General features: G+C 49.5%; 1 protein-coding gene and 1 long non-coding RNA gene across 3 annotated transcripts; one reads left to right on the forward strand and one right to left on the reverse strand.

Annotated features, from left to right (window-relative positions):
• The first annotated feature begins 6133 nt into the window (after positions 1–6133).
• Positions 6134–21645, forward strand: LOC130679995 (uncharacterized). Of its 2 annotated transcripts, XR_008992986.1 has the most exons (4): positions 6134–6324; positions 9513–9568; positions 21172–21279; positions 21500–21645. It is a non-coding gene; the product is annotated as an uncharacterized LOC130679995 (long non-coding RNA). The 2 variants fall into 2 exon arrangements; XR_008992985.1 differs by lacking the exon at positions 21500–21645 and having other exon boundaries at positions 6137–6324; positions 21172–21342.
• Positions 16899–20342, reverse strand: LOC118915208 (zinc finger protein 555-like). Its single transcript, XM_057489686.1, has 3 exons — positions 19640–20342; positions 19094–19277; positions 16899–18733 (listed from the first exon to the last, which is right to left on the reverse strand). Exons 1-3 carry the CDS (start codon positions 19773–19775, stop codon positions 17200–17202), a joined length of 1854 nt encoding a protein of 617 aa, XP_057345669.1. The 5' UTR covers positions 19776–20342; the 3' UTR covers positions 16899–17199.
• Positions 21646–25799: the final 4154 nt, after the last annotated feature.

The following is a 25799-nucleotide window of genomic DNA, read 5'->3' on the forward strand; positions in this document are numbered from 1 at the left end:
GGGGCTCTACAGAGATGTGATGCTGGAGACCTGCCGGCACCTCGCCTCTTTGGGTAAGGACACTTCCTCCCTTAAGTTAGTCTTTTAGATTACCTGGATCTCCTAGGACTGTCCTTCCTTTTGGGGCCAAGGAGTGGGAATTGATTCTAGAAAAGACAGATTTGATCCTAACCTTCCAGAAGGTACCTGTAGTCAGATAGATTTTCCATGAACAGAGAGCATCTGATATATTGAATCAACTCTTCTTCTCTTGATCCAGGTGTTAGTCTCTGTCATTTTGTAGGTGCAAGTGTGGTCTCCAGTGTCATTTTGGGGAAGTGAGAGCTGCTTGATGGTTTTCACGCCTGTGAAAGTTACACTGTGGTCAGTGTAGAATCAACACAACAGTGTTTCTGCAGTGACGGACACACCTAACCCGTCACCGATGGCCTCGATGACCAAAGTAGCAACCCATCACATGGACTCCCTGTTGCCCTCAAATCTTGCCCCAGATCGAGTTTTTTCCCACAAGCACTGCAGCAGCCACACGCACAGGGTGGCATTCCCACTGCAGCCGGGGCATTGCGGGGAGGCTTCATCTCGGGTATTTTTGCCTGCGATCCCTAGGAGAGTAGCAACCCCCAGGTGGAGCAGGTTCTGCATATTGTTTGGTATTTGGGCACATCCTTCAGAAACATGACTTAGTCCTCGAGAAGGGAGCCCTTGCTCACGTACCTAGCTTCCCTGACGGACTTTTCACCCCTCCCTTCCCACTTGGGCAGTCTCTCTGTATTCCTCTTACAAAGGCAGTATTTGTACAGGTGCATTTTGCCCAGTTTGTTTCTATGTTGCTTTTCTGACAATATGACAATATTTATCTCCACTTCAGCCTCTATCTCTTTTGAAGTACATCTCGGTGAACAGGCTTCCATTTTGACACACTTTCCATACAGTTGCTGAAGACTCAAATAGCCAGGGTTGTTAGAGTTTTTCATTGCTCATGTGTCATTTCTTCCTCATGGACCTTGTGTAGATTTTTGGATCAGTACATGGAAAGAAACCCACATGTGGTCTATTCCCCCTCCTTTCCCCCCATTTGAGAGAGGCATTTGAGGTGAGCTGCACTCCCGCTGGAGGAAGGGAGATCTTGTCAGATGGTTAGACTCATTTGAGATAAAAATCCAAACCTAGCTCAATAATTGTGTACTGAGAGAATCTCTACAACATAGTGTTTTCATAAATGTGATGTAGATATGAAGCATCTGAAACATAATTTATTTGGAAACAAAGATCAGGAGAACCCACATGTAAGAAACACTGAAAGTTGTATATATATATATTTGAACCCTCAGGCAGAGTGTTAAACTCATACCACTTTGTAAAAAATAGACAATGCGAAACACATGCCCATTCATTAAAAATGGCCAATATACAGTGAAAATAATCACTAATAACCACCAATAAATCATCCATGTGGAAATCAGTTATAAGGAATGATCCTTAATAATGGATTCCTATTTTGAAAGAAGTCATTTCTTGGAGAGTCTCTGAACGTGAGATGACGGTAATCAGTGTGGAGAAGCCCTGAGTCAGATGAGAAGTTGTTCTGGGCGTGGGTTCTGCCCTCCTGGGGATAAACCCTGTGAATGCTCTATGCATGGAAATGCTTTCTCCGATTTCTTTTACTAAGAACATGCAAAGGTCTCATATTGGGCAGAAACCTTATCGATATGAGTTTGGGAAAGACTGAAGCTGTACTTGATGCCTAAGTACTCACGTGGCAGCTGATTTTGTAGAGAAACTCTTTAAATGGCAGGGTGCTTGGAGAGCAAGTAAAAAAGATGTTAAGAGTCTTAATGGTAAAATATCTTTTGAGTGTCCGAAATGTGGAAATACTTTCATTTGCCTTTTGTGCTTTCTGGACCATGTTCACCAGGGAGGAAAAATCCATGGGTGTTAAGAATGTGGGAAATGCTTCATTTGTTACTCCCGTTTTATGTGAAAACGGGAGAACGCACTGGAGTGAAATACCATGAGGTCTCTGAGTGTGGGAAAGCTTACAGTTGTTCGTCATCCCTTCCAGAGCATGTGAGAGCCCACACTGGGAAGACACCCTGTGATGTAGTGGTATAGGGACCCCTTCAGTTGAAGTGAGACTCTATGACTGTAAAGAGTGTATAAAAGTCTTCAGATATCCGTTAAACCTGCAAGCACAGGGAAGGACCCACACTGGCAAGAAACTGAACAGAAGAGACTGAGAAGTCCCTCATTTTTCCCTTAAAACCTTGTTGTAAATGTGAGTAAACACTGGAGAGAAACTTTAATTCCATGATTTCTGTATTAAGTAACTTCTTTCCTCCAAGAGGTCTGTTTCTTCCTTGCACCCTGACAGATTTAGTGCTCTGGCCACAAATTTAAGGAAGTTCCTTCTCTCATCGTACATTTGAGACTGTACTAGCTGCATTTTTTTTTCCTTTCTAGATACTTCTATGATTGAAATAAGCAAATATGTGGCAGTTTGTAGGAGTTTTCTCTTATAGCTGACTGGTTTCTAAATGATGAATCAAGTATGTTCACTTTCCTTTTTTAAATGTGATTACCCAGTGTCTAATTTTCACTTTTTATGTAATCCAAAGCAACATACCCTTTTTTGGGGGGTCAGATAACAGTTATTTAAATAAAGTTACCTACATTGACTCGATACCACCTGGGTTCATGGGCTTCAGCTAACCCATACAGTGAGATTCCTTTCAGAGTCTGCCGAGGAGAAAGTGGATTCAGACATGCCGAGTTTCTATGTGGAAGACATTCAAAACAGCGCTAGATGCCAGTCAATTATATGTGAGCACTTACATAGTACGAGAATGTCAAACGGAGCCTCAGAGATGCGGAAGCTGGCCTGGCACTTACTGTGGCCTTTTCTCCTCATGAAGAAAAAAAATGCCACCAAATTTGTAGTCAGAGGAAGTGGTTCTGTGTCTGATGGGTCAAGACAAAGGAAGAGTATGTTACAGCCATGCCTGTGAGGAGGCTAAAAATCAAGAGTCCAGGCCACAAAAATGACCAATATTTCATCTTGTTAATGTGACTGTTGCCTCTTTACCAATTAATTTTAGTTTCACTGCATTCTTTCTACTATCTGGGCAAGAACTGTGAAGATATCCAATGATCAAATTATACTTATCTTCTGACCACATCTAATTCAGAGTAAGGACTACGTCCTCTAAGACCCAAGCTGCCAAACAGAAGTCTAAATGCTATAATATGTCCAGCTATGTGCTCATGTCATATGTCATCTGTCCCTCCTGACACACCCTTCGTCCTTCATGAGATGTGCTAATCTGCATGCTCTAAGTAAGTGTACTCCATGTTGACTACTGGTGTCATCCTAGTGCTCTGTGGCTAGAGCCCATTGACAAAAATCATCATTTTACTCTCATTAATGTATTATAAGTCACTTTAATGACAAAAGATTTATGTATATTAGAATAACTTACCTGAAATAAAAAAAAACCCTACTCTTGTATGCACTTGGTACTGTTGACTAAGAATGCCTAAGAATATTGAATAAGAATTCTCTTCACTTAAGAAAACTGCATGGTTGATTTTGTTATTAGACAAGGTTGTGCTGCCCAATGTTCATCTTAAGGCGAACATCGGACACTGGCTCTTGTAAAAGGAAAAGGCTTTATTGCAAGGCAGGCGGACCAGGAGTTGACACAAGGCAAAGGTCAAATCTGTTTGCTCCCACTCAGAGGGAGTACAGAATATATAAGGAAGGTTTATGCATATTTGCAAGGGGTTTATGCATAGTTAGCAGTGGTTGGTGAAATTAACAGATTTGGGGCAGGACTTTTCTCCTGCACCTGCATAGCATGTTAACATGCTACTACATAGACTGTATGTTCTAAAAATGGCAGCTAAATCCCACCAAGGGGTGATGGCAATAAGAAAAGGTAACTCAAGGCCATATGCAACCGTTTCTGTGCAGGTCTCCATTTCTGTGCATGTCTCCATTTCTGTGCATGTCTCCAGTCTGGCTTAAGCTGGTTGCAGGCAAAGTTGCAACTTCTCACATTTCCCTGAATTCCCTTTGCCCTGAAAAAGCAAACTTTACACATTTTGCTACTATTGTTATTTTTTGGTGTCCTTATCTTAAGGCTTCAGTTCAAATGAACCCTGTGGAGTAGTTTCAATTTAACAACCAGTAAGTGCAAAGGGATGTTTTTATGTAATCTAGTCAATGAGAAGTAAAGAGAATAATATTTGTTAATGTACAACTGATTTGAAAACAGTTAATGGGATTCTGGGAAACATGTATAGAATCTTCTGTTTGCATAATCAAATGCAAATCATTATGTGATGAACATAAATATCACAATACTGGCAACTTGTATTCAGTTCTGAGCAACAGTAACACCACCACAATCTGCCTGATATATGCCAAAGCTGCTGCTTTCTTTCATGGAAAGATGGAACAGTGCAGCCACTCCACAATGGAATAGAGAAACAAGTCTTGTAATTTTTACCTGCACCATCAAAGAACACTCAAGAGTAAAGACACCCTATAGAATATTTGTAAATCATATATGTGATAAGATTTTATTTTTCTTACATCTCAATAACAAAAAAGTAAACAACCAAGTAAACGACTTGAATAGACAATTCTCTGAAAGAATAAACAAATGGCCAATAAGCACATGAAAAGAATCGCTATATCACTAATCACTTGGCAAGTGCAGATCAAAACCGGTGAGATCCCACATCACACCTGCTAGGATGGCTAGAATTAAAATTCAGAAAAAAAGTGTTGAGGATGTGGAGAAACTGTAAAATCGTGCACTGCTGGTGGGAATGTAAAGTGGTGCAGCTGGTGTGGAGAAGCACTGGGTGGTTCTTAAAGAAGTTAAACACAGCATTACCATATGACCCAACCATTCCACTTCTGCCTATAATGAAATACTCAAATATGTGTACATGAATGTCCATTCCGTGTAGCACAATATATAGCCACATACATAAATAGGCAAAAGGTGGAAATGTTCCAAAGTCCCATCAATGGAGAATGGATAAAGTATAGCATATACATAGGATGGAATATTATCCAGCTGTGAAAAGGAATGAACCTTGAAAACCTAATGCTAATAAAAGAAACCAGACACAGAAGGCCATATAGTGTATGAATATATTTGTACAAAATATCCACAATAGGCATATGCATAGAGACAAAGTGTTTTGTGGGAGCCAGAAGGTAAGGTTACCATGGATATGATGGCCTTTAAATTTTTTTAAAAGGAGACACAAGTCACATACTCTGAGTTCGCACTTTCAAGTAAAACTCAAGTGTACATTTGAAAAGCTGTGTAACATTTCTGTACGATCTGAATAAGGTATACTGCCTTTTGTATTTCAAAATTCAGAGAGACTGAGTGTAAACTAGAAGGACACAATTGTCCTTGCAGAGTAAAATGCACACACGAGAATTCTAAAGTCTCACACCTGCGGGTGTGCTGAGAAGACTCCTGTGCCAGGCTTGGGCCACCGGGTCCCACTTTCCAGTGGGGGTAAAGGTCTCAAAGAGTTACAAGCCCCAGGGGATGGGGCCTTACGGTGGCAAAGGTCACACGTTAAATCAGCCACAACCTTCCTTTGCAATGACCTCACTGTTGAGGATTTGTCTTCATAGACAAAGGACACAGACTCACTTGTGCCCCCAATTCTACCCCTACCCACGAAGTCACCAGGCCCTCTCCCAGTTCCAGGCCCGCACACGAGGCTCTGGGAGGGGAAACTGAGTCAGGACTTCCCGATCCAAGGGGAGGACCCAGGCGGAGCGCCAAGCTGAAGGCAGAGGGCAGCCCACCCGGCCAGTTGCTGGCTGGCTACATCAGGAGCAGAGTTTGGTTGACAACAGCCTGACGCTCAGAACTGTGGGAGATACTATCTAGTCAAAGCCACAGGACGCGAGGGGTGGGACCTGTGTGATTGCCCAGTCAGGGAAGTCGTCTTAGAGTGCTCCGGCCGTCGTCCAATCACCGTGAGGGGGCGTGGTCCACAGTGTGGCCTCTGAACGCAGGGTGTCCGGAGCTCTGCGCGATCAGGTTGCTGAGGGGTATCCTAGAATCCGCCCAATCAGGGGCCCAGTCGGGAGGGCACCGTCCAATCAGGGCGGTGGTGGCCACGCCCACCTTCGTGGACGCCGCTGGCTGCCCACGTCCCGCGAGTTCACCTACCCGTCTTGGCCCCAGGTGTGCAGTCGCGTGGCTCTCACCTGCCCGGGCGGCGGAGCGGGGCTGCGAGATGCTGAGTGTGCGGGGCCGGGGCCCGGACGAACCGGCGGAATCGGTAGGAAGCGGCCTTGGCCGGTCTCCCCGCGCCCCGCGATGTTCCGACCCGAGTGCCAGCGTCCCGTCTTCTCCCGGCGTGGGGGCCCCGGGTCCCGAGGCCGTGGCTGCCTGGCGGGAACCAGGCAGGAGGGACGGGCGCCGCTAGGGGCGGGCTTCGGGCTGCCCTCCCGCCCGCACAGGTCTGTCGGCGCCCCCTGATCATTCGGTTTCAGGTTTCTGTGAGGCTAAAATACAGGACCCTGAGCCTTCTCCCTTTTTCTCCTTCGCGACGGTGGTGGTGGTGTTCCAGCAGCTCCTGACGCCGGCGCATGTTCTGCGGTGCTGTCTGGGCCCGCAGCCTGAGAGGGGCCCCCAGCGTCCTTGCTTACAGGTGTGCGGATAACGCACGCGGGTCCGCACGTTACCGTGAGGGGGTGAGACACGGACTCGGTGTTTGCACCGGGTAGTGACTCCGCGCAGGCGCAGGGTCGTGACAGCGTGACCGCGTCCTTTACACACACACACACCTGCCCCCCGCCCACCACCCCGTTGACAGCTGGTCCTCAGAGATGAGTGCAGATTCGGTGAGCGGGATCCTGGCCAAATCTGATCGTTTTCAGTTTGTTACCGCCGGGCACATAGGTGACAGACACCTGTGTTCTGAGAGGGAGGAGTGGTTTGCAGGTATTTGACCCACCCCCACCCCCATCCCGCACCCCCTACACTTCCTCCTGGAACACGCGGCGGAAGCAGGGAGCCCGGCTTCTCATGCACACACTGGGACGGCCGGGGCCCCGCCTCCTTGTGACCCTCGGTGCGGGAACAGGTGCATCCCCTGGGGCGGGAGGTGGAGGAAGGTGGCTCCGCCTGCAGGTGCCTGCAGCCCAGGGTCCCCGCAGCGGGAGCGGTGAGGGCCCGGAGAAGCCGCGCGTGCAGGGGGACCCTCCGTAAGGTGCGGGGCGTGCTGTGGCGGCCCTGGGGACGGACGTTCCTGATGGTTTGGGCGTCATTCTTAGAGTTGGTGGAGTTAAGAGTGTGATTTGTGCAAGCTGAGGGTGTGAGAGTCAGATTCGGGCAACCTCCTTTGTATTTATTTGACTGTAGCAAAGGAAAATCGACGTAGTAGAGAGTTCATACGCATCAGAACTTAAAGTGATACCAGAAGAACGTTTCCTCCTTGGTGAGAATGGGCCCTGGAGTGGGTGGTGGTTCCCCACTGAGGAGGGAGAGCAGGCTGTGCGCAGGGCCAGGACTGGGTCCCCCCGGGGCTTCAGCTCCCCTCACTGCCTCCCTGGGCCAGTGTCAGCAGGGAGAGCCCGGCCCCCGGCTCAGGAGGGACTGACCCTCTGTCTCCAGGTTTCCTGCGCACCTGGGCGAAGCAGCTGCGGGCTGACCTGCTCCCATGTGGCCTCTCTTCCCTTCTGTTTCCTTGGTGGGCTTTTGCTGTCATTGGTCCACACATTTAAGAAAATTGATCCAGTATTTGAAGGTGCAAGAGTTTTATTTTCTTGGTTGTTAACCTGATAGGACTGAGTGATCAGATAAGGAAGTCAAGAAGATGCCAGAGATAAGATTTGCATTATACTGTTTAAGTAATAAATATAAATACCATGGATTCCCCACCCAGAAAAGTAAACAGGCATCTGGCCTCCCCCTGCTGTCCCCCAGAGGGAACTATGTCCTGATTTTTGTTGTTACCCTTTACAGCTTTACCCTCTGATGTAATTTACCACCAAACAGCGTTTAGTTCCATTTTGCTGCTTTTAAACTTCTAGTCAATGTATGTTAGCCAATAATACGGCGTTAAGATCACACCGGACCACACTGTTCGACCCGACCTGGTTCTGAGGCTGTGTTTCACCTAAGTAATTCATCCGTTTGTCTTTGGGGCCTCTGTTGTTTTAGGTCTTTTGGTTTTTTTGTTTTGCTTTGTTTTATCCTGAACTGCAAATACATAGTAAATTATCTTCACATGGTGAGACACTGCTGAGTTGTAGATTATGGATGCATAAAATCCCCCAAGGAGTTCGCTCTGTGATGGTCCCACCTTGGGAGTGGACACCCAATAGGGTCTGACTCTTCTTTGCTCTTCTGATGGTAGAGATGCAGGGCTCCTGACACTGTGTCTCTGACTTCTGCACCAGGGCCTGGGTGTCAGAGGACTGACCCCAGCCCATGTTAACATTCTCCATGGTGGGAAGAGGACCGTACCGAGGCCGGTTCCCAACTCTCCTGCCCCTGTGGCCTCTGGCAAGTGAAACAACAGGGCCCAAGCGGAGGTCAGCTTTGTAGCAGGGAAAACAAGGAAAAACAACGTTTAGATTCTAAATTTTCAGGGAGACACAGTAGTGGGACAGGAAGTGACAAAAGCTAGACTACGTAAAATCTTTCGTTTCTCTCATGTTGGTCTTCCTGCAATTACTGTTGTATATTTTAGTTACAGGTATGGACGAGCCCTCTAAGATATTGGGGTTTTGTCTAAATCATCAAGTATTTCTTCAAGAGTTGGAATGACAAGATGAACATCTTCTCTCTCTATCCATGTGGCTGTGTACTGTGTATCCAGGTACCAGCCAGGCGGGAATTCTGGGGAGTAACTGGCCTGGCACAGGGGAATTCCCTTTTGAAATACCAATCAGAAAAGCAAATTCATCTTGTTGGGGAAGGCCAAGCTTTGTGCTTATGTTAGCTTTCTCTTGTGACTGTTCCTCCAGTCTCTCATTTTTCTTGTTCTCAAAGCAAGCCCTTTGTTTCTTCCTTTTTAAGGCTAGCATTTGGGCAGATACTTTTTATCCAGCTCTCTCCTCTTTGCCTTTCTGATCAGACCCGGTTTCTGTCACCATCAGTCTTTATCTTGATGGATGTATTCCCTGGTAAATCGGCTGCCATCTTGATCTGCTTTATCGTTGACCTGTATTTGCTCAAAGCCAATAAATTCCTCAATGTCTTCCTCTGCTCAAAGCCTACTCTACCTGAAGCCTGTTTACATTTTTCGAAACAGATACCCTCATACGGTCTGCCTCTTTCTGCCCTCCATCCCACCACTGCTTACCCTCAACATTATTTTTATCATTTGTGTCGGTTTTTAGCACTTAGGATAAAACCAGTGGGTTGAATCTGTGCCAGTATATTTTGGGGGATGAAATGCCATAGAAGAAAATGCAGACATTGACAAGGGATGATTCCGAGTGTGTTTCCTTCTTCTAGGAAACTGAGGAGCTCGAACAGCTGAAGGCGGTGGAAGGATCCAGAAGTGCTTTGAGGTAAGTGGCCGTTAAGTGCGGGAAGGCGATGCCTCAGCACAGGGGCACGATGTCATGCAACAAAAACCGACAGACCTGTGGGTCTGTGTGAAAGGTGGTGCTTTCAGGAAGTATTTCCCCCAAGAGAGCACCTGCAGGGATGCGACTCAGACAGTGAGCATCTGAGACACAGTGGATGAGAAAACTCCGTAGTTACGAAGCATCGCAAAGCCAATGGCTCATGTTGAAGCCCTCGGCCAGGAAAATCAGTTCATTCCACTTGCAAGTGACTTAGACAGCGGAAACACACGCATCTAGTCACTGATACTGGTAAATACGTCCTCTTGATCGCCAAAAACCGTCAGTTCTTACTGATCAGTGGTGGCTGCAGGTCTGTAAGGTGCCGCCTGTTTTGAACTGAAATCATGTGGCGCCGTGCCTCCGGGACAGTAGTGAAGGGGATGATGTGCGTGGAGAAATCGTGAGCCAGATGGCGAATCTTAAGTGTGAACGAGAGCGAGCCACCCAGAGCAGCAGCAGCCCGAGTGCCCTAAGCGTGTGGCCCTCGGGCACAGTGTCACACGTGTGAACAGCCATCGCTAGCGAGGCCATGAGTGGGCCCATGCCACCACCTTCGCTGAGCTCTCGTCTCCTCGGAAGTGTGAAAGGGTGCTTCGGGAAATTCTGACTGTGAAGAATGTGGAGAAACTCTCTCATCACTCATCTTCTCAGAGATGAACGGGGTCACTCATCTTCTGAGACGAACGGGGGTCACAGTGAGCAGAAAACCTGGGAAAGGACAGATGGCAGAAGGTTCTTGATGGCTTCCATCTCTAGAGGACTTGTGGCTGCTCGTAAAGGGATGAAGTCCGAAGAGGGAGGGCTATGCGGGGAAGCCTTTACCCAGGCCCCTCCCATTAGGAGACACGGAACTGCTCATGCCCCGTGCCCCCCACGGCCCCAAGTGTGGTTGAATGGCATGAGGTTTGTCGGCTGCAGCGTGGACCCCCCACTGCAGGAGGAGCCGTGAGGGGTCCCTGGGAAACAGTGAGAGACACCTGCTCAGCCAGTGTGGGCCAGGATGGGGGAAGCAGGGCCTGCTGTGGTTTGATGTTCTGGTGGGGTGGTGGCTGGGCAGGACCCCTGGTAATTCTTACCCACAAAGCAGGGGAAATGGAGATCTTAACTTGCAACTGGGAAAGCAGAGGTTCCCCCGTTCACTGGCTTTGGGAGCTGGTTTGATTGTCACTGGGACAGTAGTTCCGTGTGCCTTAGGCATGCCTGTAGCATGGCCTTGTGGGCGTGCTCCGTCACCGCCCCAGAGGGGCTTCATCTGGCTTTGCATCCGTGGGATTGCTCACGCAACAGAAACTTTGTGTGTTCTGAGTGCTGGACCACCTCCAGAACCATCGAGGCCGAGCTGTGCACTGGGCCCGCTCTTTGGCTGTATGCGACTCTGTTTCCTTCGTCAGTCCCTTCTCATGGCCATAGGCAGATACAATCGGGCTGCAAGACCCTAACCTATGGTAGCCAAACGCTTATTACCAGTTTTGTGGTCAGGACACCTTCCAGAAACGGTCTGTCCTTGGAATAGGGCTTTTCTGAGGCAAGATGAGCTAATGAATGTGCGATGTGGCCATGGCTGTGCGGTGGCATTTAAGACTCTGAGCAGAATAGATCGGGCAGCTGTGACACAGACACTGACTTGAAATAAAAATGGCTATTCACAGAACATGGGGTTTTAGGTTACCAAGAACACTCAATGAAAACACCCCCCTCCAAATCTGAGGTCTTTTAGAGATCTACATTGCTTTTTAAGAAAACTGAGGTGAAATTCACACAGCATAGTTAACCATTTAAAAATTAATAATTTAGTCCATTCACCATGTCTTCTTTCTTCACCTCAAAAGAACACCCCATAACCTGATGCAGTTGCTCGCTATTCCCCGCATATCCTCCACCCTTCACAGCAGCCACCCATCACCTCGTTTCTATGGATTTGCCTGTTCTGGACGTTGCATATAAAAGCAGCCATGCAGTTTGCGATCTTTTGTGCGTAGGTTTTAGTTAGCATGTTTTCGTGGCCCATCCATGTTGTAGTGTGCATCAGTGAGCCGTTCCTTTTTGTGGCTGAATAATATTCTGTGGCTGTGTATGTGCATCACAATTTTGTTTATCCATTCACCTGTGGGTGGACATCAGGGTTGTTTCCACCTTTTGGTTATTGTGAATAATGTTGTGAGGGAACATCCATCTATGAGTTTCTATGTGGACATACATGTTCGTTTCTGTTAGGTACATACACACAAGTGGAATTGCTAGGTCAAGTGGAAAGTCTATGTTCAACTTTTTGAGGAACTACCACTAAATTTCTAACACAGAGGTTACACCGTTTACATTTCCAACGCAATATATGAGGGTTTCCCATCTCTCCACATCTTTGCCAATATCTATTATGGCATTAAAAGAAATTATAGCTTTCATAGTTGGTATGAAGTGATAGCTCATTGTGGTTTTGATTTCCTAAATGACCTAAATGTGTTGAGCATTTTTTCAACTGGGTCAGCTTGTTGAGAGGTTTTTATATATTCTGAATACTAGACACCTATCAGATAAATGACATTTCAATTAAGTTGATACGTATAGATCTTATATCCTTATGGAGACAATTAGTGAAATCATTGCACATTTGTTTGAATATAGAAAGGGAGAACTATTTTTAGGTGTGGTAATGCACTGCACTAAAAATATACATTCCAAAATATTCATCAACTAAATGCTATTATCTGAGATTTTCTTCAAAATTATCCAGATAAAAATGAATGAGGCAGAACTGATGGGCAGTTACTGCATTGGGGTGTGGGTGGGGACTTGATAATATGGGTAAATGTAGTAACCACATTGTTTTTTCATGTGAAATCTTCATAAGAGTGTGTATCAATCATACCTTAATAAAAAAAAAAACGAATGAGGCAGAGACAAACCTGATTAAAAAGTGTTACAGGAAGGTGATGGATATACAATTTTATTATGTCCTTCAATCTACTGTCTTCCTTTTTGTATTTTAGTAAAATACACATATAACAATTATCCTGTCAGCTATTTTAAAGGGTACAGTTCAGTGGCATTAAGCACACTCACAATGTTGTACAAACATCCCCCCATCCATCTCGAGAACTTTCCATCTTCCCAAACTTAAGCTCTGTCCCCATAAAGCACCCCCCCCCAGCCCCTGGCCCCACCATCCACTTTCTGTCTCTATGGGTGTGATTCCTCTAGGGACCTCCAAGGAGTGGCTCCAGATAGGATCTGTTTGTCTCTGGCTTATTTCCTGAGCACCATGTCCTCAAGGTTCATCTAGGTCATAGCATATTAAATTATTAGCTTCCTTTTTTAAGGGTGAATAATATCCCATTGTATGTCTACCATATTTCGCTTATCCATTTGTCCTTGGTTAGACAGATAGGGTTGCTTACACATTTTAGGTATTGTGAATGCTGCTGCTGCTATGGACGTGCAGATCTCTTCAAAACTCTGCTTTCAAATTCTGCTGGATAAATACCTAGAAGTGGAGTTGCTGGATCATATGGTAATTCTGTTTTTAATTTTTTGAGGAACGACCATAGTATTTTCCACAGTGGCCGCACCATTTTACATTCTCCCCAACAGTGCAGTGCACAAGGGTTCCAATTTCTCCACATCCTTGCCAGCACTTGTTTTCTGTTCTTTTTTTTTGTTTCTATTTATTTATTTATTTAGGTATCATTAATCTACAATTACATGAAGGACATTATGTCTACTAGGCTCCCCCCTTCACCAAGTCCCCCCCACATACCCCTTCACAGTCATTGTTTTTTATAGTAGCCATCCCAGTGGGTTTGAGGCAATATCTCATTGTAGTTTTGATTTGCATTTCCCTAATTGCTAGTGACATTGAACATCTTTTAATGTGTTAATTGGACATCTTGTATATCTTCTTTGCAGAATGTCTGTTGAAGTCTTTTGCCTATTTTTGAGTATTTTTTTTTTCCTATTGTGTTTTAGGAATTCTTTAACATAATCTAGATATTAGTTCCTTCTCAGATATATGATTTGCAAATATTTTCTCCCATCACAAAGGTCGCCATTTTACTCTGTAGTGTCTTTGGATGCACAAAGTTTTAAAATTTTCAAAAATCCAATTTGTCTTATTTTTTCCCATGTTACCTTGCCTTTGATGTTATATCCAAGAAATCATTGCCACATTCACTGTTGTCAAGCTTTTGTCCTATGTTTTCTTCTAGGAGTTTTGTGGTTTTAGGTCATATATTTTGGTCTTTGATCCATCTTGAGTTGCTTTTTGTATATCATGTTTAGACAAGGGTTCAACAGCATTCTTTGGTGTGTGGACATCCAGTTTTCTCAGCACCATTTACTGAAATAACTCTCCTTTCCCCCACTGAATGGTCTGGGCACCCTTACCAAAAATCAGTTGGCCATAAATGCAAGGGTTTGTTTCTGGGCTCTCTATTCTATTGCATTGGGCCGTCTCTATAGGTGCATCTATGCCAGTGCCACATTGTTTTGATTATAGTAGCTTTGTAAGAAGTTTTAAATCAGGCAGTGCAAAGTGTTCCAGTTTGTTCTTCTTTCTCAAGGCTGTTTTGGCTCTTTGGGGTCCCTTGAGACTCTATGTGAACATCAGGATGGGTTTTTCTATTTTTGCAAAAACAGTCTTTGGGATTATAATAGGAATTGCATTGAACCTGTAGACTGCTTTAGGTAGTATGGACATTTAGAGAATATGAAGTCTTTAACCCACAGACATGTGATGTGTTCCCATCACTTACATCTTTAACTTCTGACATGACCAAATGACCCCCAGAACCTTATGACAGTGCCTAGGCCATTTTCTGTGGGTTCCTTCCCTTCGCAGATGCTCTGGCAATGCCTGCAGGGTATCCTGCAGCAGAGGCAAGTCTTTGTGCATTAGCATTATGTCATCAACGTAATGGGCCCTTTTTACTGACTTGGGGAAGGAGAGTAGAGTAGATGTTGGTTTACCACCCTAACAGGATGTAACCCTGAGGCCTCCACTGGAGCAGGCAGGGTATCAGGGACAACAGTGGTGGGTGGGGCAGGTGTGAACTATTCCAGGTTTTAAGGCTTTCTGAGCTCCCTGTCTTGGGTCTTACCCACAACTTGTACCCATGCCCAGGACTTGTCAGTTTTCCCCAGATCAGCAATGGATTCCCAGGGGCATAAATGTCTTGCCCCATAACTCGGCTCAACATAGATATTAACATCCCATCCCAGGTATGGGGTGGGCTGGAGAAACTTAGCTCGGATTCCCACAGTGAAGGAGGCCCCATCAGGGCTTCCACGGACAGGGGCCTAGATTTCATTTCACTCCCAGCTCCCTAAGGGCTGCTTGTACATTCTCTACATATTTCCAGGATCTCACATACCCAGGGAGGTCCGCCTCATTGGGCTGCACCTCCCACAGACTAGAAGAACCCAGTCGTTCAGGGGCTGTCCCACTGGCTGGGCTGCTGTGTTCCGTGTATCGGGGACCAGAGGGCAGGGCTGTTGTGTCCATCTCATTGTCTGTCACCCCAACCCCCTCCTGTTCACTCTGCTCACTTTCTGGGGATTCCAGTCAGGCCCAGTCACGAGCACTTGGGCCTTACTCCGAGGCAGCTTATGTCCCCCCACCCCAAGTTCTGCCAAGTGTCGCTCTGGTCCCCACCGTCCTCCCGCGTGTCTGCAAGCCCAGGCAAACAGGTGGACACTGCAGGTCCTCCTCCCACCCCAGCTCCTCCTCTGACTTCCCAACACGAGCTTCAGCCTCCAGGTGGGCACTGGTGTCCAGCCAAGCACCCATGGTGGAGGCTGCCCCGCTTGCTGAGAGGCTGGTGCAGCCGTCCCCTCCCGCTCAGCTTGGCAGCTGACGCAGGGTGCCCATGGATGCCTCTCTCAAGTCCCCATCCTGTGGTGTTTTGGCCGGCTCACCAGCTGCTGGTAAGCTTCTTGGGAGCCCCCAGGCATGACGTGAAACTGGCCCCCACATGCGGAGGGCAGGGAGAGACAAGGAAGTGGCAGGCAGATGGCATCACTGTCGATAGGCTGAGACAAACATAACAGTTGTTTTTCTCTGTCTTTAGAATAACAAGACTTTATAATTTTTGTAATTTTGTGATTTTCTTATTGGCCTAGTATGGGAGATAGCAAATACCGCTTATCTAGTCTATGTATTTGTTGGGGAAGGTCCTTGAGAACATGTGGCTGCCAGTGACCCATGGACTGGTCCCCAGAAGTGGGGACCCCCACCCCGTCCTTTTGAGTGGTGGTAGGGGGCAGGTTTAAGAAGCAAGGATATGTCCATATGAGGCTGGTCCTGCGTGGGCTGCAAGAGAAGTACATCTTGGCACCCGCCCACCAGATCTCAAGTTTTGTGGAGGCCTTAACTGGGCTCAGTCACATACCCTGTGCAGGTGGTCTCAACCCCATGACTGTCTCAAAGCCCTGCCCTTGAGGCAGCCTCTGGGAGTGGGGAACGCAGGCAGAAGCCACCTTCCAAGGACAGGAGCCCCCACTGCTGGGGTCCAGCCCATGGACCACCAGTGGTCACATCTTCTCAGGGACCTTCCCCAACAAATACATAAACTAGAGAAGTGAATCTATTATGTGCCATACTAGACCATTAAGAAAACTCCAAAATACAAAAATTGCAAAGTCCTGTTATCCTAATGATACAGAGAAACAACTTTTCTGTCGACAGTGATGCCATCGGCTAGAAAGGCCCGGTGGTCGCCTGGACCCACATTATTCGGGAGCCCAGACATATTCCTGAAAAGAGCTGGTGTCGTGACTGGACTGGCCCTTCTGATGGTGAGATGCGGCTTAGCAACGACCTACAGGGAGCTTAGAAGAACAATGTCTATGACTCACAGATCCTGGAGGGCACACGGCACACTAGGAGCCACAATGCAAGGCCAGCAGTGGGAGAGCACACACTGTGCGCTCTGCCTTTACTGGGGGCGTGGCGGCGCACCTAGGTTTTTGTGGGTTCACTGTCAGCACCCAGGGTGGCAGCCTGGCTCCTTATCTAGTTGTTTTACAAGTAGCAGTTTTAACGGCTGGCAGTGTGTTTGAGATGACATCTTTGAGGTAGACACTTAAGCCATCAAAAGCTTCGTGTGAGATACTCACACCACAATACTGCATAAAAGCTGACTTCATTGTTGTATTAAAAGCACACTTCAGACCACTATGGATCTGATAAAAAAACTACAAAAAAGAGAGAAAATACATAGTAACTGAAAAATGAAAAAAAAAACTAGTCAAACTTAGTACTCTAGCTCAAAGAGAATTATTTCTCACATAAACTTTTATTTGTGAAAGATCTGGAAACTCACCATTTAGGAGTCTGTTTTAAGCATGAGGTATTCATAAAGGCAGAATTGCATTTATAACTTCCACAGTATTTCCACCCTGGGTGAATCTTCTAGAGCATCATATGTGACTCAGGACAAGATCTGCTGACATTATCTATGGTTACAGGATTCCCTGGAGGGCATGGCCTCCCTGGAAGCTCCTGGAATAAGCTGCTATCGTGTGTGCATTCTCACATGGTTTTGGAAGGACGAGGGCCGTCTGAAGGCTTTCCCACACTACGTGCACTTGTAAGGTTTGTCTCCAGTGTGCAGTCTCATGTGTTTCTGCAGGGATGAGGACCAGCTGAAGGCTTTCCCACACTGTGTGCACTTGTGGGGTTTCTCTCCTGTGTGGGTTCTCACGTGGGCTCGGAAGTATCTAGAAGATTTGAAACCCTTCCCACACTTGTCACATTTATACGGTTTCTCCATGGTGTGGATCCTTACGTGTTTTCGAAAGGCCGAGGGCCAGGTAAAGGCCTTCCCGCACTGTTCACATGCATAGGGCTTCTCCCCAGTGTGCGTCCTCACGTGGCCCTGAAATGACCTGGGGGAGCCGAAGGCTTTCCCACAGTGCTCACAGTTATAGAGGTTCTCACCAGTGTGCATCCTCACATGCACACGGAAGGTCTCCAGTCGCCTGAATCCTTTTCCACACTCCTTACATATGTACGGCTTCTCTGCTGTGTGAGTCTTTTTGTGTCTCTGGAAGGACTGGGGGTAACGGAAGGCATTCCCACACTGTTCACAAACATAGGGCTTCACCCCCGTGTGTGTGATCAGGTGCCTCTGGAAGGTGGAAGGGTAAGCGAAGGCTTTCCCACACTCCTTACACACGTAGGGCTTCTCTTCAGGGGGAGTTTTCCCGTGTCTTGTGGGCCTGGAGAGCTTGTGGAAGGCTGTGCTGCACCACATGCACTCACAGTTCAGCTTGGCCGTGTCTGCCTTTCCATGTTGGCTGAACGAATAGGGATGCCAAAAACATTTCCCACTCTGTTCACACATGTAGGGCTTCTCCCCCATGTGTGCCATCAGGTGCCTCTGGAAGACGGAGGGGTAGATGACGACCTTCCCACAGTCCTTGCATTTATGGGGCTTCTCCCCCATGTGCATCTGCACATGCCTGGTAGAGCTGCAGAACTGACGGAAGGTCTGCTGGCACTGCCTGCAATTGTAGTTTTTCTCGGATGTGTGGATCTTTGTGTGTTGCCTGAGGGCGTAGAAATGGTGAAAGGCTTTCCCACACAGTACACACTCGTAGGGCTTCTCCCCCGTGTGTATCACCACATGTCTCTGAAGGACCGAGGGGTAAACAAAAGCCTTCCCACAGTCATTGCATGTGTAGGGCCTCTCCCCAGCGCAGGCCCTCCTGTGCCTACTGAGGCTGGAGAACTTGGGGAAAACTTTCCCACATGGCTCGCACTTGTAGTTTTTCTCTGCAGTGTGAACCCTGATGTGTCGAGCAAGGGAGTAGAAATACGGGAAGGCTTTCCCACACGACGTACACCCATCGGGACTTGTTCCTGGGTGTGGAGGACACGGGCAGGCCTGCCTGCATTCCTGATACAGCTGCAGTCTCTGTACACAGTGAGATCTGACGTGTTTCTTAAGTGAAGAAAGATGCATGAACACTTTCCCACACTTGGTGCATTTGTATAGTTTTACTCCAGTGGAAACATTCATGTACAGACCGACACTGGAGCCGTGGCTGAGGGTGTCTCCATGTGGAATTCCTTTATCCCTCTGACAGAATCTGTCTGCCATAGGGTTTCTGTTGGAAATCAGAAGCACTTTATTAATGGTATACTTATTAATGATGTTATTACTGGCTAATATGTATCAGAATTGCATGTCACTTCAGGCCAGGATGCAGCAAGTTTTTCTACTCTCTGAATTATTGAATGCTGTGGAAGGGAAGCTCAGGCACAGTCCCTGTTCGTACATTGTATTACATTTGGGGCTTTCCTATAATTGTTTCAATGCCCAAGTCAAATTAAAAATTTTTTTTTCTTAAAATTCTTGTGGATAAACAAATTTAGAGTTAGGGTTATTAAGTTTTTTAAAAACTTTATATGACATAATAAGACTCTATCCTGGGTTACCACTGTTTGATCTCACAGATGCCGCTCACCTCAGATGTCTCGCATGCTTTTCACCCTGATCTTCAATGCTTTGGTCTTCCCAATTTTTTTCTAAAATGTTGGCATGAGCATCATTTATTGTGAATTTTGCAATATTCTCCTGGTTTGGCATTTTTTCCTCATGCATGTCCTGTTGACAAATTGACCCGGTGGCTTCCCATGGTGCCTCATAATCTGGAACAAAAAAGAAAGTGGACATATTAATGATGAAGGCACTCGTGAGGGACGAACCTCAGTGGGATTCATCAGCAGCTGGCACAGGGTTTGGAGGGCGTACGCAGTCCCTGACGGGGGTCACGGATCTCAAACAAGAAACCTGTCTGTGAACCACAAGGCCCCACGGAGCCAACCCACACTGGTGGCACTGAAGCAGATTCAAGCCTTATAAACCAAGACAAAAACTCACAGCTTACAGATTTTGATTGTTGTGGAAATGGCAGTAGAGTTAGGCCCACGATGGCCACTGAATCTTGGACATGCGCGGGTGAGAATCCGCACTCACTCGTGAGCAGGCCAAGGCTGGAAGCCGTCCTTACCCACTGAGGCCAGGTTCTGGAAGGTCTCCAGCATCACGTCCCTGTACAGCTCCCTCTGCGCAGCATCCAGCAAAACCCACTCCTCCCAGGAGAAGGCCACGGCCACGTCCTCAAAGATCACCGGAGCCTGAGACATCAGAATGGGCAGGACAAAGGGTCAGTCCGAAAGCTGGGGAATGGGGAGCTCACGCTGGACTCCATGGTCTTCCCACATGCCCTGTGATTCTGTCTCCCAAATAGATGCAACTGCCCTGCTAAGGCCCCAAACTTAACTCTGTTTGTCTTCCTCCTCTGTAAGCTGGGCCCAGAGATGATGCCATGGAAGCGATGATGCACAGTGAAGGGTAACTCAGTGGTCCAAACCCTGCGCATTCTTTAGGACTAGCCCCTGGCTGGCTTGAGGGAGGATGTCTGTCAGCCCTTGGGATTCCCTGCCCGCTATGAGTGTCTGTGTGTAGCTGGGGCCTTGGGCCAGGCCGGACTTTGCACTAACAGAGGGATTTAGGAGGCCTGCCTGTTTTAGCCCCTTTGGGGTGCTGGGCACATGGCCCCCATCTGACCTCTGGAGGGAGGGCTGGACACCGAGCTGCCAGGGTCTGTCACAGGGGCACCCATGCCTCCAGGCTTGCTGCACTCGTGACCGGTAACATCTCATACATGCACTCACACACCAAGTTGTCCGCTGGGGCAGCCCGGAGTTTGGGCCTGGTTCTGCCTGGACCCGTCCCATGCCTTCTAACATCTCATAGATGCACTCACACACCATGCTGCCCACTGGGGCAGCCCGGAGTTTGGGCCTGGTTCTGCCTGGACCCTGTCCCATGTCTTCTCCCTTCATTAATTTGAATGTGTCCTTTCCTGGTAATAAACGCCGACACCCATTACAGCTTTTCTGAAGCAAGTCCTCCTATGGGAACAGTACTGTGACCCTTGTGGCGAACCCTCATGCCCGAGGGTGGTGCCTTGGAGACCCCTGACTCGGGGGGCCTCAGTTCCTTGGGCTAGGAAGTCATTCAGTAGAGGGGCTTCCCCCCGGACTGAAGCTGGCTGATGATGAATCAGCTGAAGTCAGACGGAGGGGTTTGGCCTGGGGCAGCGAGGGCCCCACGTGGCATACAACACGCACGGGGGACACAAGGCCTGGAGTGGGACCGGCAGAACAAACCCGCCGCAAGGTGATGCCTGAAAACAGCCCGAGTTTGCTGGAAACCACGAACTGCACGTCCAGACTCTGACTGGACTCTGGACAGTGAAACTGCAAAGAGGTCCCCACACCGGTGCATCACAGCGGGAGTGCTGAAGGTCAAGGACAAGGAGGAAATCCTGACATCACGAGAAAACTGGCGCAGTGCGCAGAGGCCTGACGTCTCGGCAGGGACGGCGGAGGCTGAGGAAGTGCACAGCTCCACGCGCCGGCGTGAAGACTGTCGGCCTGGCATCGATGTCCAGAAAGCTGCCTTTCCAGAGGGAAGGAGAACACAGACATCACCGGATAAGGAAAAATTACAACTTCTTTTTTTCTTTTTCGACAGGAGAGGCTCCTTACAAAAAATACTAAGACAGTTCTTGGCAGTGGAGGCAATCATTCCTGGAAGGTCATTCAAATCCACATGAACAAAGGACACTGGTGAAGTACTGAAGTGTGTGTTTTCCTCCATCTTTTTCTTAAGTGATTTAAAAAAGCAACTGTGAAACATAGGTTATGTTTAGAATGCACTGTTGGGTCTGTAACACAGAGGATGTAAGGTATTTGTGACTGATTCCCAATCACAGACCGAAGCTGCCTATGGAGAAGGTGGGGAGGTGTCAGGTGAGCCACGTGTGCCGGCTCCCTGACATCAACAGCTGTACTTGTCACAGGTGTACATGTCACAAGGCCACGTAGGGGGACAGCTATGCAGGAGCAGCGTTTCTGCATCTCACTGGAAAGCAATGATCACACATCTGTTGCCAACGTCCTTAGATGTATAAGGTAAAAGACAATCGATTTTTTTTAAACCCAAAGAATGCTGAAAAAAAAAATAAATTGGAAGGCTTTACTGGAAAATGTGCACTTAATGCAAAACACAGTAGTGGAGAAGGAGTGGGTGGGGGAGCAGGGTCCCCGGGCAGCCCCACAGATGGGCAGTGGGGAGGGCCACACCTCCCAGCAAGGGCAGGGACGGCCGGTGGGTCCTGAGGCACCTGCTCTCTGCCCGGGAGAAGCACTGTGGCCCCCCTGGAACTGAGCGGTGAGCTCTGGGCCACCACCCTGTGGCCTTGGGCTGAGCAGAGGCTGGTGTCACAGTGGCGGGCCTGGATGGCCCTTGCGTCACCCACAGGCATGCCCAATGGGAACCTGACCGCCACCCTCCAGGGCACACAATAAGTGCCCACCACAATGGCGGGAGCGAGGGATGGAGGGGGCGGGGACTGGCCTGTCCCCGGGTCACAAGCCAGATACCTCCCCCTGTAACAATGCCCTCTGCCAGCATCACAACCGCCACCAGCAAATGGAGATGAACACCTTGGAGACAAACGGGCAGGCGCCAGCCCTTAGACCTGGACCCTGGAGTGGGGGCTGAGGTGGCAGCTGCCAGGCCAGGTAGACCAGAGCCCCCACCTCTGCAGAGGCCACACACCGTGCTTGCTGCCCACAGCCCTCATGGTTCCAGGTGACACGTGGCACACCCGCCTGTTCCACTCAGGCATCTCTGCGCCTTCTCCTAGAGCCACACAGCAGGCCCAGCCTCTCATGCCCAGGCTCAGACTTCTGAGGGACTTGCTGGGGACACCTGGGGCACCACCGGCTCCTCTAGCAGTTTGGGGAGGCCTGGGGCACCACCGTCTGGTACGGGAAGGCAGTCGGTGGTGGCAGGTCCCTGGCCATGGCGGGCTCTCCTGACCTGGCCCCGACGGCAGAGCGGGTCACAGTGCACCTGGCTGTACAACAGGCATCACAAAGGGGTGCCCGGGGCACATTTTTGCTGCCTCCCGAGCAGCAGCCGGTGGCAGAAGGCTCTCTCAGGGTTTAGGGAAAGCCCATGTGGGGGGCCCCACTTGGAAAGGGACAGCCAGCTTGCACACTCTGATTTGTCACTCAAGACTGTACGCACACGCCAGCACGTTGCAGCACGACAGACTCCTCCCAGAGTAGCAGACACAGCCCCCGACACAACTGTCCCGCCTGGGGCCACAGCTGCTGTATCAGGCTCCAGGGCGGCACTGCCGAGGGGCACAGGTACCCCTGACCTTGGCTCTGGCCCAACTGGGGGTAGGTGATCACCCCCTCTGCCCCCAAACTCTGGAAGGCTCCCACTGGGGGACGGGGGCCCTGGGATGACAGGCCTTCTTCTGGAAGGGAAACTGGCTTCAGTGGCCACTGCCGCCCCTGCTGGCATATACAGCCAGCGTCATGGGTGACCTTCGCTGCAGCCCCCGCCCCCCACCCGGAAACCTGCTCCCCATCCTGGGATTTCCCTGGCCAGGCATACACTCATCCCTGGCCCACCAGATAGTGCAGATTCAGATCAAAGTATTCATTTTACCTCCCAAGTTCAGTCACAGGCTCTAAAACAGGCCATCTTGTGTCTAAAACCCCAGCAGAACAAAAATCATCCTAGCCTAAGTTTTTAGCAAGATTCCACAACAGAAAATGAAAGAGAAATTGCATTTGGTCTCTTCTTACAGCAACAGTGAGTTGGAAAGTTAGTTTTTAAAAATCTAGGGGGCTGGGTGAAATAGGTGAAGGGGATGGAGGGACAAAAACCTCCAGTTATAAATAAGTCACAGGGCTGAAGGCGCAGCCCAGGGAACAGTCAAGGCTGATGACTGGATGGTGGCAGATGGCAACACACTCACCAGGCGAGTATTCTGTGATGTGGATCACAGTCAAGTCACGATGCTGTACACCTGAAACTAATCATTTTATATCAACGATACTTCGATAAAAAGCCACACTGTGCACCCTAAAAATAATTTTAAATATACCCCAGCATTTATGAAGGTGAAACTCAAAGTTAAATAAGCACTGAGGAAGGCTGGTGAAGGATTTCAAAAGACCTTGGTGGAGAAATCCAACCTACTGGGTAATATCAAGGAAGGACGCAGTCAATGAATGACACACAGAGAGGGGGATTCGATGTCACCAAAATGGCAGCTCTTCCAAAAGGCTTTGAATCTCCAAATGAGGCTTCAGGATTTAACAAGAGCTTCCCAAACCTATGAGAACAAATGTCAACAAATAGCCAGAATATTCTGCAGGGCAAGGTGAGGCAGGGATTTTACACAGTCGTGCTCCTGAGGAGAGCGGGGCATTAGGGTGGGGGGCCAGCCAGCAAGCAGCCAAGAGTGGGTGTCCCCGTGGGCTGACGATAAACAGGAGAGACCCGCAGCTCCAGCAGAGGTCACCCCTGGCGCAGAGCCCCACAGCGGGAGGGAGGCTGGCTCTGGGGATGGGAGAGGGAGTTGGGATTTCAGGGATTTAGTTCCAGCCCTAGGAAGGGCCGGGCGGGGAGAATGGGCCAGGGACCCACCACGGAACTTTCCACTGGGGCTGAGCTGCTGTAGCCCCTGAAGGGCCTGGTCATCATTGCAAACGGCCCTGGGACAGCCCACGCCTTGTCCTATGAGCAGCCGCCGCTCTAAGGCAGGCCCACGCTTACTGGGTCCGGTGGGGAGGCCGCGTGGCGAGCCTTGTCAACCAGCCCACTCTCGGTGGCCACACAGGTTCTCGATCTATCCCAAATGCAGAAAATCAGGGCCCCCTTCCCCAGCCTCAGCCTCCTCATAACCCCCAGGAGGCTCCACCGGCCAGAGGCCCCCCTCCTGGGACAGACTGGCACTCGCAGGACGGAGGCAAACCTGGCCCGCCAGCGTCTGCCACGGGAGGGTGGTCTCGCGGGCCAGGTGGCGCTCAGGAAATGCCCCAGATAGTCGGACACGGTGCAGCAGGCAGGGCTGTGACACCAGCATGTGTGAGCAGGGCTGAGCCCGGGGACACTCAGGGTGCGACGGGTCTTATTCGCTTACGGCAAATGCAAAAAAAAATCACACAACCCACTGCTGGGTGACGAAAACAGGCGTAAAGCTACAAGTGACAGAAGAGCCAGGACAGCGGTCACCCGGGGGCAGGAGGGAGAGCGGGTGGAAGATTGGGACACTGACAGGGACTGAGCCCAGGTGCTCACCTGGGTGGGTGATTCCACAGGGGCTTATGGCTGTTGTCAAACTAAGGTCACCGTCAACCCGTGTGGAAACGGCCCTGAGGCGCCCACAGCACCACTCGGGGAGGACAGAGCACCGCGCACCTTGCCGGGCCTCCCTGCAGGGTCGGCTTCTCCGGGGACCCTGGGCTGCAGGCACCTGCAGGGGAGGAGCCGCCTCCCTCCACCTCCCGCCCCAGGTGATGCACCTGCTCTAGCACCGAGGGTCACAAGGAGGCGGGGCCCCGGCCGTCCCAGTGCGTCAATGAGAAGCCGGGCTCCCTGCTTCCGCCCCCTGTTCCAGGAGGAAGTGTGCGCGCGCGCTAGGCCGGGGGAAGGGGTTGTTCAAACACCTGCAAACTGCTTCTCCCTCTCAGAACACAGGTGTCTGTCACCTATGAGCCTCTTGGTAACAAACTGAAAACGATCATATTTGGCCAGGATCCCGCTCACAGAATCTGCACTCATCCCTGAGGCCCAGCTGTTAACCGGGGTGAGGGGGGACGGGGTCACACGGTCATGACCTGCCCCTGCGCCCGGGAGTCACTACCGGTACGAATTCTTTAGCACCACCCTCCCACCCCACCGGAAGCGCAGCCCTGCAGGCGCTTAGGTGCGGAACAGGCCGCCTCCTGGGCTGAGCAGCCTCCTCTGGTTCTGCCCCGGGATGGCAGAGTCTGCAGGAAAGGCAAAGACCGAGACGCGTCCTGCCCTCACTCGGTTGCAAAGGAGGCAGAAAGAATCCGGTCACTTGACACCTGTGGAACCCAAGGCCGGCATCAGAGGACGTCCCGCAGCGCTAGCCAGGGACCAGGCGCCCTCCCCACCAGGGGACACGCTCGGTCCTGCCTGAGCCCAGCGCTCCCTGCAAACCGTCAGTGGGGGTGACAGGCACCCCGACCCCAGGGTGCTCTGGAAACGGCATGCTGCGGGAGAGCCCCTTCCCCATCCACTCAAGCCTCTCATGGAGCCCGCGT

Source organism: Manis pentadactyla, chromosome 12 (genome assembly GCF_030020395.1).
Source record: "Manis pentadactyla isolate mManPen7 chromosome 12, mManPen7.hap1, whole genome shotgun sequence".
Lineage (NCBI taxonomy): Eukaryota > Metazoa > Chordata > Mammalia > Pholidota > Manidae > Manis > Manis pentadactyla.